Here is a 16,887-nt window from a genome sequence, read left to right as displayed (position 1 = left end):
GAGTGAGAAAAGAAGTAGGGCAGCACGATGGCCAGAAGTCAGCCAGAAACCTCCCTCTACAGACAGGAAGAGCTTTAAGAGGAGCTTCCGGGTGGCTTTGGTCTTCCCTCAGAGCTCCGGGTTAGAGAAGTTCTCTATAAGCAAGATGACGCTCAGAATGGAATTTCTTAAAGGGATTTAGAAAATTCACCATTTAAAAACCATCCCTCCCTGATGCATCTTTTCCTGGCACTCTGTCTGCTTCTAGACCTGCTGGAAGCCGGGCCTGGGGCCTCCCGATTTCGAGGTTACAATCCAGAAATTGAGGCTGAGAATTCTGAAGGAGGTTTGGAGTTCCTATGAAGCGTCTACACGGCTTTCCCCGGATTCGGGGCTCTCACTCCTGAGGTTTTGTGAGGAGTTCCCGAAGAGGAGGAGGGCCCTGGGCAGCCTCAGGAAGGGACTCCCCATCTCCTCTCTGGCCTCAGGAATCGGTCCTGAACCGGGGCTGTGAGGCTTCCGGCTGGCAGCGTCCCCTCTCTGGGCTCTGATCTTGCCTTCGGCTCTAGGCGGCGCCTACCCTGGGCCGGCACCATGCAGGAGGCCGGGAGGGCGGGCTTGAGAACCTCTCGCAGAGCACCTTGAGCCCCCTCAGGCCAAGATGGCCCCCAATACATCCACAGCGTGAAAATGGAAACGATGCCCCAAAGACGAGCCTCCGTAGGGGCTCTGGACCGGCCTGGGACCACCAAGCAGGCGCAGGCTCGGGGAGGCCTCGAGGATCCCTCACTGGGGATGGAGCGCAGCCTGGGGTCAGGGCTCCCGTCCAGCCTCACACCCCGGACGAGTCCCTCACCCCAGCCGCCCGGCCCGACGCCTTTCTGTGCGGGCCCGAGAAGGCTAAGTGCATCCAGGTTGGGTTCACGAGATGTCTCGAGGAGGACCGGGAATGGGCAGTGACGGCCCAGAGGACCCCCGAGGGGAGGCGCATGCGTACCCCAACTTCACAGAGGAGGAAACAGAAGCAGCCGATGGAGAAGGGATGTGCCCGCCTCACAGCTAGCAAGTGGCAGAAGCGGAATTGGAACTCGGGTCCTCGGGGCTCCAGGCCCGGCTCTCCCCACACTGACCACCAAACCTGGAAGGATAACCATCGTTCCGGCCCTCGCTGGTTTTTGAGAAAGCTGACAGGACGCTGGCGGTCACCGCGAGGCCTCCATTTCTGAGGTCTGCAGGCAGGTTCCCTCCCCGCAGGCTTCTGCGAGCGGCGTGCCGGGGCACAGGGAGACAGGCAGGGCCCTCCAGGCCGGGAAAGCCCCATCTGTGCCGCCGGCCGGCGGGCCCCAGCGCGGCCTGGGCTGGAGGGGACCCTCGGAGGCCCCGAGTGGACGCCAGCTCGGCGGCTGAAGCGGCTCTGACAGGCGACGCCCGCAGCTTCCCCAGAGCCAACCAGACCCGTGAAGGGGGTTCCCTGAAGCGCAGCCCCAAAGCAAGGACGGCCACCCGGGGACGCTACTCTCAGCGCCGTCCGTCCGTCCATCGGTCCTGGCGTGCCCCCAGCGAGACGGAAAAGGGCGCCCCGACTCGAGCGGCTCCTAAAGCATCACTCTTGGGTGGCCTCAGAAGGAAGAAGGCTGCCAGCGGGGAAAGGCTGGCCCAGCAGCCCCTTCCCTGACGCTGTGTCTCTGGGATGGGTGGGGACCCCGGCCATCCTCCTCACGCCCCGCTCTTCCCTCTGTCCCTCCCCTGGCCGCCCCCCCCCCCAGCCCCGAGGGATGGCGGGCAGGAGGCCTCCTTCACGGGTGCCCGGACAGGGTTCCCGAACCAGGAAGCCGGGGCACACAGGCTAAAGGGACTCGCCAAGGTCACACAGCGAGAAGCGTCTGAGGAAGAATTTGAACTCGGGACTCTCGCCCAAGTGGATGGCGCATCCCTGGTGAAACAGAAAACAACAGCGAAAGGACACGGCGCCCCTTCCTGCTTCTTCTCTCCCCACCAGCAGCAGCAGCCAGGGCTGATGCCAACAGAGCCCACGATGTCTGATGGGAACCACCTCCTCCAGGAAGGCTGCCGGGACATCAGAGCATCCACAGATGGAGTCAGGCCAGCCCAGCTCGCTTTCCCCTAGGCCAGGCCCCAGCAAGGATGTGGGCGGCTCGGGTGGAGCTTGTGGGGCAGGCAGGGCTCTGGTGAGATGCCACCCGCGTGACCCTGGGCGAGTCGTGGGTGAGACACCAGAGCGCTGGGCTGGCGCAGAGTGAGTGGCGCCGTGTCTGGGTGATTCTGGGCGGCCACTGGGGGGCGCTGTGGCCCAGCCCCATTCAGGCCCCACAGCTCTCCGGTGGGCAGCGGCTAGCTGGGGATCATTAGCCAAGTGCCCTCCCCGCCCCCACCCCCTCTCCAGGCCAGTGATGGGGGGGGGGGGCGAGTAACGGGGCATACCAGGCTCAGGCCCTGCGGAGGTTTGCAAAGCGCAGCTGTGACCCTCTCGGACAGTCCTGGGCCCTCTGGGGCAGAGAAGCCACGGGGGGGGGGGGGGGGGGGGGGGGTCTGGAGCCACCTTTGGGTCCCACAAGCTGGGTTAGCCGCAGCCATGACCATCTGGGCTCCCGGATCTCCCCTCGCCAGGGGCTGGCCGCAGCCCATGTGGGCGCCCCCTGCCAAGGGGAGGTCCGGAGGCCGCCCACAGGGGGAGCCCACGAGGAGCCACGCACTGAGCCCTGGCATTGGCCCCCGCCGCGCTCTCGGGCCTTGATTGGAGCCCACCTGACGCCTCTCCTGAGGGCGAGTGAAGCCACCCCTCCTGGGGAAGGCCCTGAACGCCATCCGCATCCAGTGAGCTCCTGGGCACCCCTCGGGGAGGCTCTGCCATCCTCGGGGCCTCAGAAGGAGGCTGCGACTCCGGGCGAGCTCCGGCCTCTCGCCTCGTGTCAGAGATTCTCTCCCGCCCGTCCCACCCCATCTCTCGGCAGAGGGCGCCGTCCGGGGTTCCGGGGAGGCCTCAGACCCTTCCCAGCCGGGCTGCCTCGAGGAGAAAACAAAGCCAGGACGCCAGCGGCCGGCGGCCCCCTCGGCCAGGCCCGGCCCCGTCTGGCTCCCAGGCCTCCCTCGGCAGCGGCTCGGCGAGCCCCGCGAAGCCCCTCGGGGGAGCCGAGCGGGCCGGCCCGGCCCAGACAGGGACGCAGAGACGGTCGGGCAGACAAGCGGAGGACGCCGGGAGAAGGCCTGGCACGGAGGCTCCTCGACGACACGGCCGGGCGGCCCTGCCCGGCTCTGGCCTCTGTCATCCTGCACAGAACTCGGCCGGATGGCATCTCCGGCTTCTCTTCGAGGCCGCTGCCCGCCGAGGCTTCTGTTCTCCCGCGGCAAGGACAGGGACCTTTGCTGTAGACAGCCGTCATCTGAGAGGAACCCGGAAGGCTTCCTGAAGGAGGTGGCCGTCGCGGCAGTCTCCTGGGCGAGGCGGCTCGTCTGCAGAAGGAGGTGACACCGGACGGTCGGCCCGAGGCCTCCAGGAGCCCTGCCGGGCAGTCACCAGGGAAGGCCGGACAGAGGGCCGGCAGAGGCAGCGCAAGGGCAGGCAGGCGGCACACAAGGCAGCGGCAGTCTGAGGAGACGCAGCCTGGAGACCCCTGCAGCAGCCCAAGTGGTCAGCCAGGCCCCCTCGGACCTCCCAGTCCATCCTGAGTCCGGCCCAGAGTGCCGAGTGCGGAGGGGCTTCTGAGCATCCACGGCCCGACTGTGGGCCTGACAGGGAGGTGGGACCGTCAGGCCATGCACCCCTTTGCCTCCTTCTGCCTCAGTCTCCTCGGCTGTAGAATGGGGACAGGCATACCTCCAGGGGCTGCCGCCATGGGCTCCCCCCGCTCAGGCCCCCCCAATGCAGATTCCTCTCTTCACTCCCTTCTGTCCTGGGGAGGGCGCTGATAGGACTGTGCTGGAGTCACCGGCCAGCCGGCCGCCTCTGAGGCCACCCGGGAGCGGCTCCTCCTGCCTCTGGGGGCCCCAGGCCAGTCGGGAGCATCCGGGGTGATCTCGCTGTCCAAACTCACAGTTCTCTGCTCCTCGCTGCTCCCCCCAGTCCTTTTCACATTCTTGGTCCACAGAGCTGGATCCTCCGTCCTTCCTGCTTGTGTCCAGGCCTGCTCCGCATCCTCTCGGTGGCCAGAGAGCCGGACGCTCGGGGCTCCTCTGTGTTCTGGAGTCATCGTGAGGGACAGCGGGGCTGGGACAGTGGGGGACAGCGGGGATGGGACAGCGGGGGACAGCGGGGCTGGGACAGCGGGGGACAGCGGGGGACAGCGGGGATGGGACAGCGGGGGACAGCGGGGATGGGACAGCGGGGGACAGCGGGGATGGGGACAGCGGGGGACAGCGGGGATGGGACAGCGGGGATGGGACAGCGGGGGACAGCGGGGATGGGACAGTGGGGGACAGCGGGGGACAGCGGGGATGGGACAGTGGGGGACAGCGGGGATGGGACAGCGGGGGACAGCGGGGCTGGGACAGTGGGGGACAGTGGGGATGGGACAGCGGGGGACAGCGGGGGACAGCGGGGATGGGACAGCGGGGGACAGCGGGGGACAGCGGGGCTGGGACAGTGGGGGACAGCGGGGCTGGGACAGCGGGGGACAGCGGGGGACAGCGGGGATGGGACAGTGGGGGACAGCGGGGCTGGGACAGCGGGGGACAGCGGGGGACAGCGGGGATGGGACAGTGGGGGACAGCGGGGGACAGCGGGGATGGGACAGCGGGGGACAGCGGGGGACAGCGGGGATGGGACAGCGGGGGACAGCAGGGGACAGCGGGGGACAGCGGGGATGGGACAGCGGGGGACAGCGGGGATGGGACAGCGGGGGACAGCGGGGATGGGACAGCGGGGGACAGCGGGGATGGGACAGCGGGGATGGGACAGCGGGGGACAGCGGGGATGGGACAGTGGGGGACAGCAGAGGACAGTGGGGGACAGTGGGGATGGGACAGTGGGGGACAGCAGAGGACAGTGGGGGACAGCGGGGGACAGTGGGGGACAGCAGGGCTGGGACAGCGGGGATGGGACAGCGGGGGACAGCGGGGCTGGGACAGTGGGGGACAGCGGGGCTGGGAGAAACTCTGCTTTAGTACTGGGCCGGCGCAGGGAGCCCTGCAGAAACCTCTCGTCCACTCGTGGGGACGCTCCGTCCGTGCGAGCTCCTCAGAGGCGACGCCACGCGGCGGGCACACCTGGGGCAGATCGCGGGCATGTCCCGGCGTTCAGACAGAGGAGGGCCGGGCGCAGGCTCCCGGTCACTCAGGCTCCCAGCAGAAAGGCTCTGCGGAGCCACTTCCTAACAAGGACGCTAACCTGGAATCGGATGTCCAAAAGGGAGGGAAGCCTCGAGCGCGTCTCCACGGCCGCCCGCAAGGAGGGACGGGAGCGGCTGGGCCGGGCCTGGCCAGAGAAGCCCCGTCAGGGGCAGCAACGGAGACAAAACTCCAGGAAGTCCCTCTGGCCGCCCGCGCCGTGGCCTCCAGAGGCAGCGGCTGCCCTTTGCCGGTCCTGACCGGCAGCTTCGGGCGGGTCGATCCCAGCCGAACATTCCGGGCCCTCAGGAGCCACGCTGGCAGTCCTGGTGCTGACCCCGCAGGGCGAGGGCCAGGGAGAGTCTGCTCTGGTCCTGGAGGAGCCTCCACCGGAGGCTGGGAGCAGGCCTTGTCCTTCCGTAGCTGCGCCTCGGGGAAGGGGCCTGGTTCCTCCATACTCCTGGCCAAGGATGGGATTCCCCCCAAATCCCCCCAAAAGCTGCAGCTCTAAAGGGCAGAAAGAAGGCAGCCGAGAACCTGCCCTCCACGAGGCGTCAGGAAGCAAAAAACTCACAGATGCGTCCAGCAGAGACACAGAGACGTCCCACCTGCCCTGGACAAAAGCCCGGAGGCTGGAGGCTGACCTCCCTCCGTGGGACTGGCCCGGGGCTGGAGGCTGGAGGCTGGGCCTGACCTAGAGAACAAACAGCCATTTTCTTGGCTATCATTCAAGGGGCCACTTCCAAGAACACAAATCACTCCATCGAGGATAGACGTAAAAAAAGAGAGAAGCATCGGTGTGGCTCAAGCCTGGCTTCCCCCCCATTCAGGGCAGGCCGCGGGCACACCAGACACCCCCCTCCCACAGTGGGGAGCAGCGTCAGGAGCCAAGGGGAACTCGGGGCGAGCTCTGGGCAGCTGCCGATGCTGCACAAGGGCCGGCATGTGTAGTATTGCCCGACAGGAACGTTTCTTGTCTTTTAACGCCGTAAATCAATACGATTTTTTAAAAGTTTAAGTCAGAAGTTAAAGTTTGCCAAAAGATCAGGGAAACTGTCAGCACCCCGCCAGGCCCCGCGAGGTTCAGTCACTGGGAAACGCAGAAAGTGCGGCTCCCCCCGCCTCTCCTCCAGTTTGCTTTTTGTTAAATGTGATTAAAATGTTCTTTTTCCTACCGAGCTTTCCCTCCCCTCCCCACTGCCCCCCCCCACTCCTGCCAGGTGGCGCCAAGGGCCGGCCCAGCCTCGTAGGCCCGTCCTGAATTCCGTTCGGATCAGGCCGTGTGGAGCCTCCTCATCTGGGGACCTCACAGCACTCTGGGCACTGCGTCCCTCCCATTAAACTGTGGGAACCAGACAAGTGGGGGCGGGGTGGGGAGGGGGAGGGCAGGAGGGATCTTGTACTCTAAAGGGGGGCCAAAGCGGAGCAACACCATGGAGCCACGTGGCATCTCCAAAGCGCCTCCCCGTTGCCCCAGGAAGGGGGTTGGGGGAGGACACGGAAAGGGCAGTTTGACGCGGACTCTGCCTAGGGAAGTCAACACGATCATCCCCATTTTGCAGATGAAGAGACTGAGGGTCAGGGAAGTGACTGGCCCAGGTCGTCAGTATGAGGCAGGACTTGAACGCGGCCCAGCCGGTCAATCCTCTCGGCCTGAAATCCAGCTTCACTGATAAAAACTAAACATTCCGAGGGTCCTCACCAGAGCCGGAGCCTGGGTGGCCCCTTCTCTGCTCTTCTCTAGTCTAAAGAAGGCTCCCTGCGGCCAGAAGGAAGAGTCTTCTCAGCCCTGGGCGCGCTCGGCCGTGCCCTTCTCCAGCTCCTTTTAGAGGCCACCAGGGAGAAGTGACTCGCTCAGGGTCACACGGCCCCTCGTTGGGACGCCAGACCAGAAGCTCTGGTCCACTTTGCTCCAGTCACCCGTCTGTGGCTATACACACGAAGGGCCCCAACAAAAGGCTTTTAAGAACAAGGAAATCCCAGCGGAGGCTTCCCACGGCACCATTAGAACCCGGACGCTTCCTTCCACTGCCCCAAGGCGGGAGAAGCCCCCCTGGGCCACCTCCGGAGGCCGGCCTGGGGTGGCGGCAGCCATGCTGCTGGGAGGGCACGCAGTGCCCCCACGACTCTCTCCTCGCTGACCGGCCACCATCTCTTCCTTCCTCTTCCCTGGGGGAGGGGTGGGGGCCCTGTGACTGGCCTGGGGTTTCCCCCCTTTATTCTCCTTGTACAGGCTGGCTGGGGGGAAGGGGAGGGAGAAGGAGAACTAAAGGTCACCAAACAAACTGTATCAGAGAAACTGGTTATAAACATTCTTTCCCAGCTTGTTTCAATCTAATCTTGGTTCCGTTTGCTTTGTTTGTACAAAAGCCTTTTCATTCAATATGATCAAAAATCACTCGCTGGACGCTCACTTTGCCCTGGTGGGCTCATGGCCGCGTCCCCTCTGCACAGAGCTGCCGCCAACTCGTCTGTTCCCTTCATTCGCTTCCGAGGGTCGGGATAGGCCCGGTACCTGCCGCCGGGGCTCATCCACCGCCAGGCAAAGGAAGGACACACGGGTGGGCCACCCTCGGCTTCGGGCCCAGAGAGCACAAAGGAGAGCCTGGGCCGAGCCTCGGAGAGTCCGGCTCACAACGGGGCCTCCCGGACTCGGTTTCCTCATCTGCACACGAACCCGATGACCTCTCCGGTCCCTCCGGATCCGCATTCGATCCTCGTGCCGGCCCACCTGAACCGCCCGCTGCGCGCGCAGAACAAAAAGCTGCAACCTCTAGTGTTTAACTGTTAAAGACATCCAGCCGGGGCTCCTTCCAGGCCGGGGCCAGCAACCCGGAAAGGGCCCCGCTTCCATGGCCCGGGGCCGAGCCTTCCTGCCGGGACACGCCAGGGAGAATCCGGCCACAGGAGGCGGGAGACCCAACGGGAGGAAAAACGGCAGCCGAGCCAGCGTCCCGCCTGGCGCAGGCCGGTCCGAAGCTCAGAGGCAAACGGGAATTCTGTCCCACAGGCTGAGAGGCGAATCCACTCCTCGCTCTTCTGAGTACGACATGTGAGACAGCGCAAGCCAGCAGTGCCCAAGACTGGATGGGAGCCGCGCTCCAAGGGGGCGCTGGGGCTCCTCTGGGTCCTCTCCGCGTCCCAGCGACCTCGAATGGGCCTGGCTGGATTCTAGCGGCGCCGGCTCGCCTCGGAGCTGCTCGCTCTGCCCGAGCCCAAAGCCAGCCGCCTTTGTCCACTGAAAACGAAGAGGAATCCATTCTAACGTTTCAGAACGATGCAGACACAACTGGGTGCTCTTTTAAAGGCGATTCGTGCGTCGCTGCGCCCTCCAGGAATGCCCGGGACCCCCTGAAGGGCAGGACAGAGTCCGTGACCGAGAGCGGCCCACACACACAGCACGACCCGACCCCAGGAGAGGCATCCTCGAGCCTACACTGTTACTCAGGCGGCCCCGGGATCCAGAGGGAGGCAGAAGATGCTCTCCAGAAGCTCCCGGGCTCCGGAGCCTGCGGCACCAGCCTAGGCGAGTCACTCAGGAACAGGTCTGACTCCAAGAAAACAAGCGGAGGGCAAGAAACAGGACATGAGGCCCCGGCCGGCCCCCAGACCCCCACATTCCACAAAGGGACACTTACATTTTGCCAGGCTTCATTCTGTCCCTCTTTGATCCCAGTGCCGAGGCGGGGGGGGGGGGGGGGGGGGGGGGAAGGGGAAGGTCCCCTCCCCACCTTGGGGTCTCGTGCTCCAGGCTCTGGCTGCTTTAACTGGAATCAAGGTGGAGCTACCCCTGGAGATGGTCACCCATCCCCCTCCACAGGGCCAACCCGACGGTCTCTAGCCTTCTTTCCAAAACAGAGAAATGAGTTAGAAGCCGGGCATCCGGTCAAAGCAGAGCCTCTGAGGGACCTGAAGCTAGTGGAGCCATTCATGCTGAGAAGTGCGCGCCAGCTCACCGGGCAGTACCTTGAACCCCTCCCAAAGGAGACCAATGAAGGTCCCGGAGAAGCCGGCTGGCCCGAGGCCTCACTCTCCCATGACTGGAGGCACAAAGCTCTGCGCCCCTTCGGCCTCGTTCCTCAGGGCCGCGCCTGGCCCGAAAGGCCTCCCAGCGAGGCCAGGGAACCCATTTCAAAGGTAACTGGGAACTATTTAATGAGAGGAATGAGAAGACGAGGGAGCCTAGATAAAGTGACTTACTGTGTGGCTTTCTGAGTGGAAGTGCAGCCCAATGGAGCCTTCCTTATGGTTTAGCACTGATGTTACACCCCCGGATTAGAGGGTCCCCGAGGTCCCTTCCGGCTTTAAAACTAAGGACCCTAAGTCACTTCCTCAATGTAAAATGAATGGACTGGATTATGTCTAAGCTTCCTTCTGGATCTAATATGCTAGGATTAACATTCTTCCTATTAATTGCATATAAAGTTAATTTGGGTAAAATTCAGTATTTCATGCATTATCCTGGTTTTTTAAAATGACTCAGGAGGATAGTCATCTTTTCTTTGTAATGCGTTCATTTCAAAATATAAAAATGGGACATGAAAATTCCTACGGAAATCACTACCATCATATGTCATTGAAGATTACAGCACAAAACGAAGGTGAGGTTAAAAAAAAAATCTGGATGTGCTGAGAAAGGAAGCAGAGGGACCTCCAAAAGGCCCAAATAAATCCAATTAATGACTACAACTAACTGGGAATAATCTGTGCGAATGGAGGGAGTGCAGGTGGGAGCAGAGAAAAGGGTTCCTATGAATGAACACACAGATCACTGGTGCTCTTGGAAGTCAAGTTTTCACTTTTTTCCCTGGGAAAATGCTTGGTGAACCCAGTGCAGTTCCCGTCCTGCCTCCAGTTGGTGGGTCGCCCTTTTTAATGCTCTTTGGGGAAATGCCCGGAACGCCCTGCCTTCATCCACCTTCCTACCCAGCTGAAACCCCAATCTCAGCTCCAACTAACCCGGAGCCTCCCCACCCCCTCGTGGAGGGCCTTCCCTTGGCGGATGGCTCGCAGGACCGTCTCCCTCCTGAGGCTGGGAGCTCCCCAGAGCAGGGCCTGCACGGTGGTGGTCCCTGAGGAGCCTCTTCTCCATGGCTCACAAAGGCCTGGAAAGCAGAGCTGGTGCGGTGGGTGCTGAGCCCCAGGAGAGGCCCTCAGAAGATGGACAAACGGTCTCGGTGTCAGGAGATGCAGTGTTCTGGTTAATCCAATCTCCTTCTTAACCACCTTAAGGTGTACATGTCATAGGACTATCAGCTGTCAAAGAACTAAAATGCACCCCATAAAAGTGACCTGAACAGAAACGATCTTTGAGGATTTAGAACACGGCTCCGCCTCTTTCTGAGCGCCTCCTCATTAATAACCCGGCAAATGACAGGAGACCCAACAAGAGCTTCCTCTACTCCTTTCCAGAAAAGACAGTCCGTTCTGAACGCCGTATGAACGAAGGAGCCCAAGTAAAACGCAATCCCAAATGCCACCAATTGAGACTCAGACCCCGCAGGTGGGAGCCGGCTGCCAACAGGGTATACACCTCAGGTCTTTAATTAGTTGGCAGGAAAGAGCTGCAGATAATTTGCATTTATTGAGTGCCTACCATATAGCAGCCCGGCCTGAGGTAGAGGAAGATGCATCAAGCCAGCAGCTCCAGAACTCAAAGACCAGGGTCAGGAATACAGAAACCCAAACCAGGCATTCCAAGGGGGTCCTTCCAGGAGGATCCCAAAGGGGCATCGGGTGGATCAAGAACCCTTCCCGAGCCCCTACTTCAGGCTTTCCTAAACAGCTCCCCTGTTTGAGGATCTCCAGAGAATATCCCCCACAACAACTTCAAGTTTTTAACACTGAAGCTGGCTGCCAATTCAGCACCAAAACCGGACTAACAACTGATTTTTTCCTATTGCAACATCTCTGACAAGGGCTGGGCTTCCTTCTCTCCTTTTTCATAGCAATTCTCATTTGAGAATCAATTTATTTGTTCTGCTATACACACCAATCAGAAAATCTCAATTGCCTGGGTAGTGCTCCAAACTCCACAAGTGGCACCATAAACCCCAGTAAAAGCTCCAGGCAGCAAAAGGTGACAAGAGGCCAGTCTGGCCTTTGAAAATGGCACGCAGGCACCGGGCCTAGAACCTGGGGTGGGGGGGAACCAAGGAGCTGGGGAGAGAACACTCAGCTCGGGGCTAGACACCAGGGGCCCTTCCCTCTCCTCCCAGGGAGGGGGCCTTCAACTTGACTGGGAGCTGGGGATTCCTCACACCTGTTCCCTTCGAAGAGCTGCCCTTATCAGAACAGACTCCAGCAGAGCTAGCAAACGGCTATAATAACTAGATTCAAACCTAATTACTGGCCCTAAAAATAGGTTTGGGTAGGTGGACTTCCGGCATCTCACCCCAAACTTGTGCACATAAATCCAACAAGTTTCCACTATTTGGGTGTCTTTTTTTAGTCCCCAACTTGGTTCGGAAATGACTTCTGAAACACTCTCTACTGCAGGGTTACGGGAGACCCAGCTCCTTGGGACACCGGAGTCGTCCGGTTTCCGGGCAGCCGGTCCCTAAGGGACAGGACCCCACCACCACGTCGGGGCAGAGGATGCTCAGGAGCTAGAGGAAGTACCTCGGGAAGTAGAGCCTTCAATTGCTCCAGCCCCGCCCCTTCCCCACCCCCACCCGGCCCCCCGGGGTTCCCCGGGCACGGCGGGGAAGGGGGGGCAGCCCAGCCAGGTGAGGGAGGCGAAGTTCTGGCCCCGAACTCGCCCCAGGCAGCTCGGACTAGGAGAACTCACCTTCTCGGCACAGCCGCATTACTTCGCGGTTTTTCCCAAACTCCTTCAAACTTTCTTCCAATTCGGATCCTAAGAGAGAGAAAAACAGACAGCGGCCGGAGCGGCGGGTCAGTGGCGGGGTGCGCGCGGCGCACGCCGGTACCCAGCCCGGGGCAGGGCAGGGGCGACCCTCCCCGGGGGCAGGGGCTCGAACAGGGCAAGGGCCCGGCCGAGCCGAGCCCGCAGGGCGGAAGGCAGGCGGGTGGGGGAGGAAGGGATCCTCACCTTCCTTCCCAGGAAGTTTCGCAGCCTCTACCCAGTGGTTCCACGGCTGTCCGACCATCGCCTCCGGACTGGGCAGAGACCTGCGCTCCCCGACGGTCGCCATTGTGGCTGCGGAGGTGGAGGCGCCGCCGCCGCCGCCGCTCGCGCCGCCTCCGCCGCCGCCGCCGCCGCCGCTCTCTCCTCCCAGCTGGAGCCGCGGCGGCGGCTGCTGCTGCTGCTGCTGTTGAGACTGCTGAGGCTGCGGCAGCTGCTGGGGCGGCCGCTGTTGCGGCGGCTGCTGCTGCTGGTGGTGCTGGTGCTGGTGCTGCTGCCTGGCGGCCGCCGCCGCTGCTCCTCCCGCCGCCGCCGCCGCCGCCGCTCTGCGCGGCTCCCCTCTGACGTCATCCGCGGCCCTCTCCGACATTCTTTCCGCTGCTACAATGTAACAAAAAAAGGGGGAAAGAGTCGCGGGGCTTCTTAAGGAGGCGCCGCAGAGTTGGAGCAGCGTGCGCGGCCCGGGCCAGCTGGGGCGCGCTGACAGCTGCCCCCGAGGGCCGCCCGCCCACCCCGCCTTAAGCCCCCGGGGCGGCAATTGAGGTGGGAAGCGAGCCGGGCACAAAGTCCGGGGCGGGCGGCCCTCCCCCGCGCCCTGCCGTCGCCGCCCCCGCCCGGCGTTTGCTTTCAGTTTCGGATCAACCTGCCCCGGGAGCTGCCGCGGTAGCTGGGCCGCCCACCTCAGTGGCCGAGCTCGCGCTCTTCGCCCCTCTGGGCTCTGCTGTAGCCCGCCCCCGCCCCGTCCACGCTGGCCCCTCAGCGACCCAGCAGCCCGCCCGCGCCCTCCCCAGGAGCTCGCCTGGCTACTGTGGCGCTCATCCCCGGGCTGGGCCCGGGGCCCTGCCTCCCGTCGGTGTGGAAGGTGGGCCGGCCGCCCAGCCGCCCGCTCCCCCGCTGCCGGCTCCCTTAAGCAGAGGCGCCTCCCGCCGCCGCCGCCGCCGCCGCCGCCTCCCCTCCCCGCCCCGCTCCGCTCAGGCGAAGTTTGCACGTCAAGCCCCGGGAGTGGAGGCTGAAGTCGGGCAGCGAGGCGCGCCGGGGCCATCCCTCCGCCCCCGCCCGCCCGGCCGCGGGGTCACCTCCGCGCGTGCCGCTCCGTCCCTTTAAACCCGGCCTGGCCAGAGGGGAGGGGGGAAGGGGAGGAGGAGGCCCGGCGGGGGGTCGCTGTCCGGCTGCTCCGAGCGGTCGACAGCGCGAGCCCTGCCGGGCCAGCGGCCGTCCCAGCTGTCAAACGCGTGAATGGGGAAGCCCCAACAACTCACTCGGGGCGCCCGCCTGGAGGGACTGCCCGAGGGGAGCCGGGAGGCGAAAATCCCGAGGCGACCCTCGGTGCATGCCTGCGCGTCTGACGGTCACATGCGGGAGAGACGGAGAAACGTTAGATTGAGTCTTTGTATGTGCACAGGCACCGGGAGACGCCGAGCCAGCTACCTACCTCCCCAACAGCGCTTAACCCCTTCTGGGCCGGGGGGGCGCGGGCCTGCACTCGGGCCTCATCTCTCTCTCTTCCTCCGAGGACAGGCTGGCTAGGATTGGCAGGGCTCGGGAGGCACTACGGAGACAAGAGGGCTCGAATCAGAAGCGCTGGGAAGGGGGGAGGGTGCCTAATTTCAGGAGGAAAAGCCTAAGGAAATACTTTTATTCTTAGCTGGAGTACTGGGGGTGGGGTGGGAATCATGGCGGGCTCTTGGTTGCCACAAGATTTAGCACTGGATGGAGGATCCCTGGAGAGCTGGGCGTGCTGCCTGACCTACTACTGCGGGCCTCAGTTTCCCCATCTGTAAGGTGGAGCTGCTGGCTTAGTGTCTCAGGTCCCTTCGATCTCTGAATCCTGGGATCCCCAGAAACCCAATGAGGTCAAGTGAATTTCCCAAAGTCATCCGGGCCCAGGAGTGACTCTGGCGGAGCTTGGCCAGGGCACCTCTGCTTTCTTGACTCTAAGGTCACACTTGAGGCTGAATTTGCCTCTTGGGCTCCGCAGGAAAGTGTTTTTGTCTTATCCAGTGAGTTAATATTGGAAAACAATCATACTATTTGGAGAGACTAAATAAGGGATTTAGTACAAAAACAATGATTCCATTCAAAAAGTTTTACCTCCAGTGATCCTTATGGTAGCATAACACTTTCAGAAAGAAAAAAGTGTGTAATGAAAGCACTCAAATGAATAATGGAGGGCTTCTCTGGAGGGCGGCTGTTTTGGGTCCTGACAGAACTTTGGGAGGCTACTTTTAAAATAAATAATACAGGCGGGGGTATGGGGGGGGGGCAGGGATGGTTTCATGTTTTGACTGATTTCTTGGATAGCTTGCAAACAAGCTGAGGTTGGAGGAAATGGACCCCGCCACTTGCCTCACCCTAAATAAGTCCAGAAAATAAAACAAGTTCCTCATCAGAAACCCAAAGTAGAATGAAAATGATCCAAAGTATGGGTTGTGGAGAATCACAGAGGCCCTCCGAAGTCTGGGGGCCGTTCCCATGTTCCCAGGCTTGAGCCGAGCATCCTGATCTGTGTGCATGTGCTTGTCACAAACACCACCATTATGTTTTGCTATTTATAATTACTCCTGGGTCCTAGGCTGCTGGCATGACAGGGAGCTGCAGTCACTGCACAGGTGACTGGATCCCCCTGGCCTACCAGTTTGTGGGGACCAGCAGAGTGACTGAGGATCTCCTGAGGCTCCTTCCCAGGTAAAACCAGGCAGGTTTCAAACACCCAGGACTTAGATGGATGCAGAAAGCCCCCTGGAAAATCCCTGGCAGGTGGCAGCCATCCATGCTTCTGTGGATAACTTCTGGTGACTGGAGAGGAAGAGGAGTCCTTCATCTTGGATTTTGAACTACTGTGATCTAACATCTTTTATTAAATTCAAATTCACTTTCTCTAATTTTCTCCTGCTGGCCCTAGTTCTTCTGTCCCCGCTTACTCAGAATAAACCGAAACCCTCTTCTACTGGGAAATTCTAAAATACCCTGATACAGTAAGGAGCCCCATTGCCGCTCAGGAGCAGACAATTCTTTTCTAAATCTGTCAAAAGAGATACCACATAAAGGCAGTGTGCAAGCCCTTATTACTGTTGTCTAAGATGTTTAAAACTGCCTAAGGGCTAGATAGGATAATCCAGCTATTTACAAGCATAGCCAGTGGACTAGAAGCAGCAATTTTTCTTCGTTAAATACTTTAGACTTCTCATGTAGATTCAGCCTGCTATTTACAGTATGAGATTTAAGCACACTGATAATTTTCTAGTTCTACATTTAATAACATCAAAAACTAAATTTTGGAGCTGCCTCCAAATGCCATGTTTAACTGCTAGCTCCTAGAAGTAGTATCAAAAGTACGTATCAAAGCATGGTGGCAAATGCCTTAAATTCCTTCACATACAAGACAACGAGGTCAAAAACCCAAGGTTGAAGTGGCGAACAAAGGCTCTATGACAGTGAGATGTAACCAGTGAGCACTACTTAGCTGACCTTGTGTTGTCCATATTTTTGTTGTGGGAGTCATGATTCAGTGAATTATCCTCTAACTAGTTATTCAATGTCAGTGGGGAAAAAATAAGTCATTTGTCCTAATTCTTCAATTAAACCAAACGCGTTGTCAAGGAGAATCATATACACAGGTGTATATATTAAAGTTTAGGCCAGTTTATAAGATAGCATGCATAAGCACTGCAACATGTGTATCATCTTATATGATAAATAATAAAAATTATTTTCTGATGAATGCCATTAACATATCCCATCAAACAATTTCAAGTAACACAAATGAGGAGGACCAAGGGGAACCAGCTCCCGTTCCTCCCAATGCACTCATCAGACTTGTCTAAAGTAATTTGTAGGGGGCAGGCTGGGCGTATCAGGAATGAAAGCCAGGCCTAGAGATGGGGGTCCTGGGTTCAAATTGGCACTTCCCAGCTGTGTGACCCTGGGCAAATCATTTAACCCCCATTGCCTGGCTTTGACTGCTTTTCTTCCTTGGAAGCAATACACAGTATTGATTCTAAGATGGAAGGTGAGAGTCTAAAAATAAATAAAGTAAATTGTTCCATGAAAAGGTTTCTGATGGTCAGGCTTTCCCCAGAAGTTAGGAGTTGTTTGGATGCTGGTATCTAATTGGGAGTTTCATTTTTAAAGCATTTTACACAGAACACAGAGCAGTAGACATTCAGTAAAAACGTGTGGAGATGAACACTGGGGTTTTGCCCTCAAACCTGTGAACCCCATGACCTAGAATGGAAACTGGGCCAAGGGCCGGGTTTAAAAGGGCCTGATCATTTCTCTTCTTCATTTAACTAGATTTACTATCGTGCAGGACTATGTCCACAAGACATCCATGAATGGGTTGATGTCCACTGATGGGATTTCCTTCCCGTTCTGGAAGTTCTCAGTGTGTGGATGCGAATCCAAAGACAAGTTTATTTCCTGATTGTGTGTTCGAGAGTCTGGACCAAGACTCATCCAAGGAGTCCTCTGGAAATGGCCGCCGTCCCTGCCAACGAGGCTGCGTGCGGCTGGCCCTCCGTCTGAGGCCTGCCACCTTC

The 16,887-nt window shown here is 60.2% G+C and overlaps 1 protein-coding gene across 3 annotated transcripts in view; it reads right to left on the bottom strand.

Annotated features, from left to right (window-relative positions):
- The window catches only part of ATXN7 (ataxin 7), a 98,973-nt gene that overhangs the window by 50,212 nt on the left and 31,874 nt on the right, over window positions 1-16,887 (bottom strand). For all 3 annotated transcript variants that reach the window (XR_008913353.1, XM_056804368.1, XM_056804369.1), the window contains exons 3-5: window positions 13,782-13,898; window positions 12,317-12,730; window positions 12,053-12,121 (exon numbers count right to left, since the gene is read on the bottom strand). Coding sequence is in view for 2 of the 3 variants with exons in the window: in XM_056804368.1 (XP_056660346.1) it covers window positions 12,053-12,121; window positions 12,317-12,719 (472 nt within the window). In the remaining variant the exon portion in view is untranslated. The remainder of the gene's footprint in view (window positions 1-12,052; window positions 12,122-12,316; window positions 12,731-13,781; window positions 13,899-16,887) is intronic.

The sequence above is a fragment of the Monodelphis domestica genome, chromosome 7, assembly GCF_027887165.1.
Source record: "Monodelphis domestica isolate mMonDom1 chromosome 7, mMonDom1.pri, whole genome shotgun sequence".
NCBI lineage: Eukaryota > Metazoa > Chordata > Mammalia > Didelphimorphia > Didelphidae > Monodelphis > Monodelphis domestica.
The sequence above is the reverse complement of the archived record's forward strand: the minus strand, read 5'-3'. Positions and strand labels throughout refer to the sequence as shown.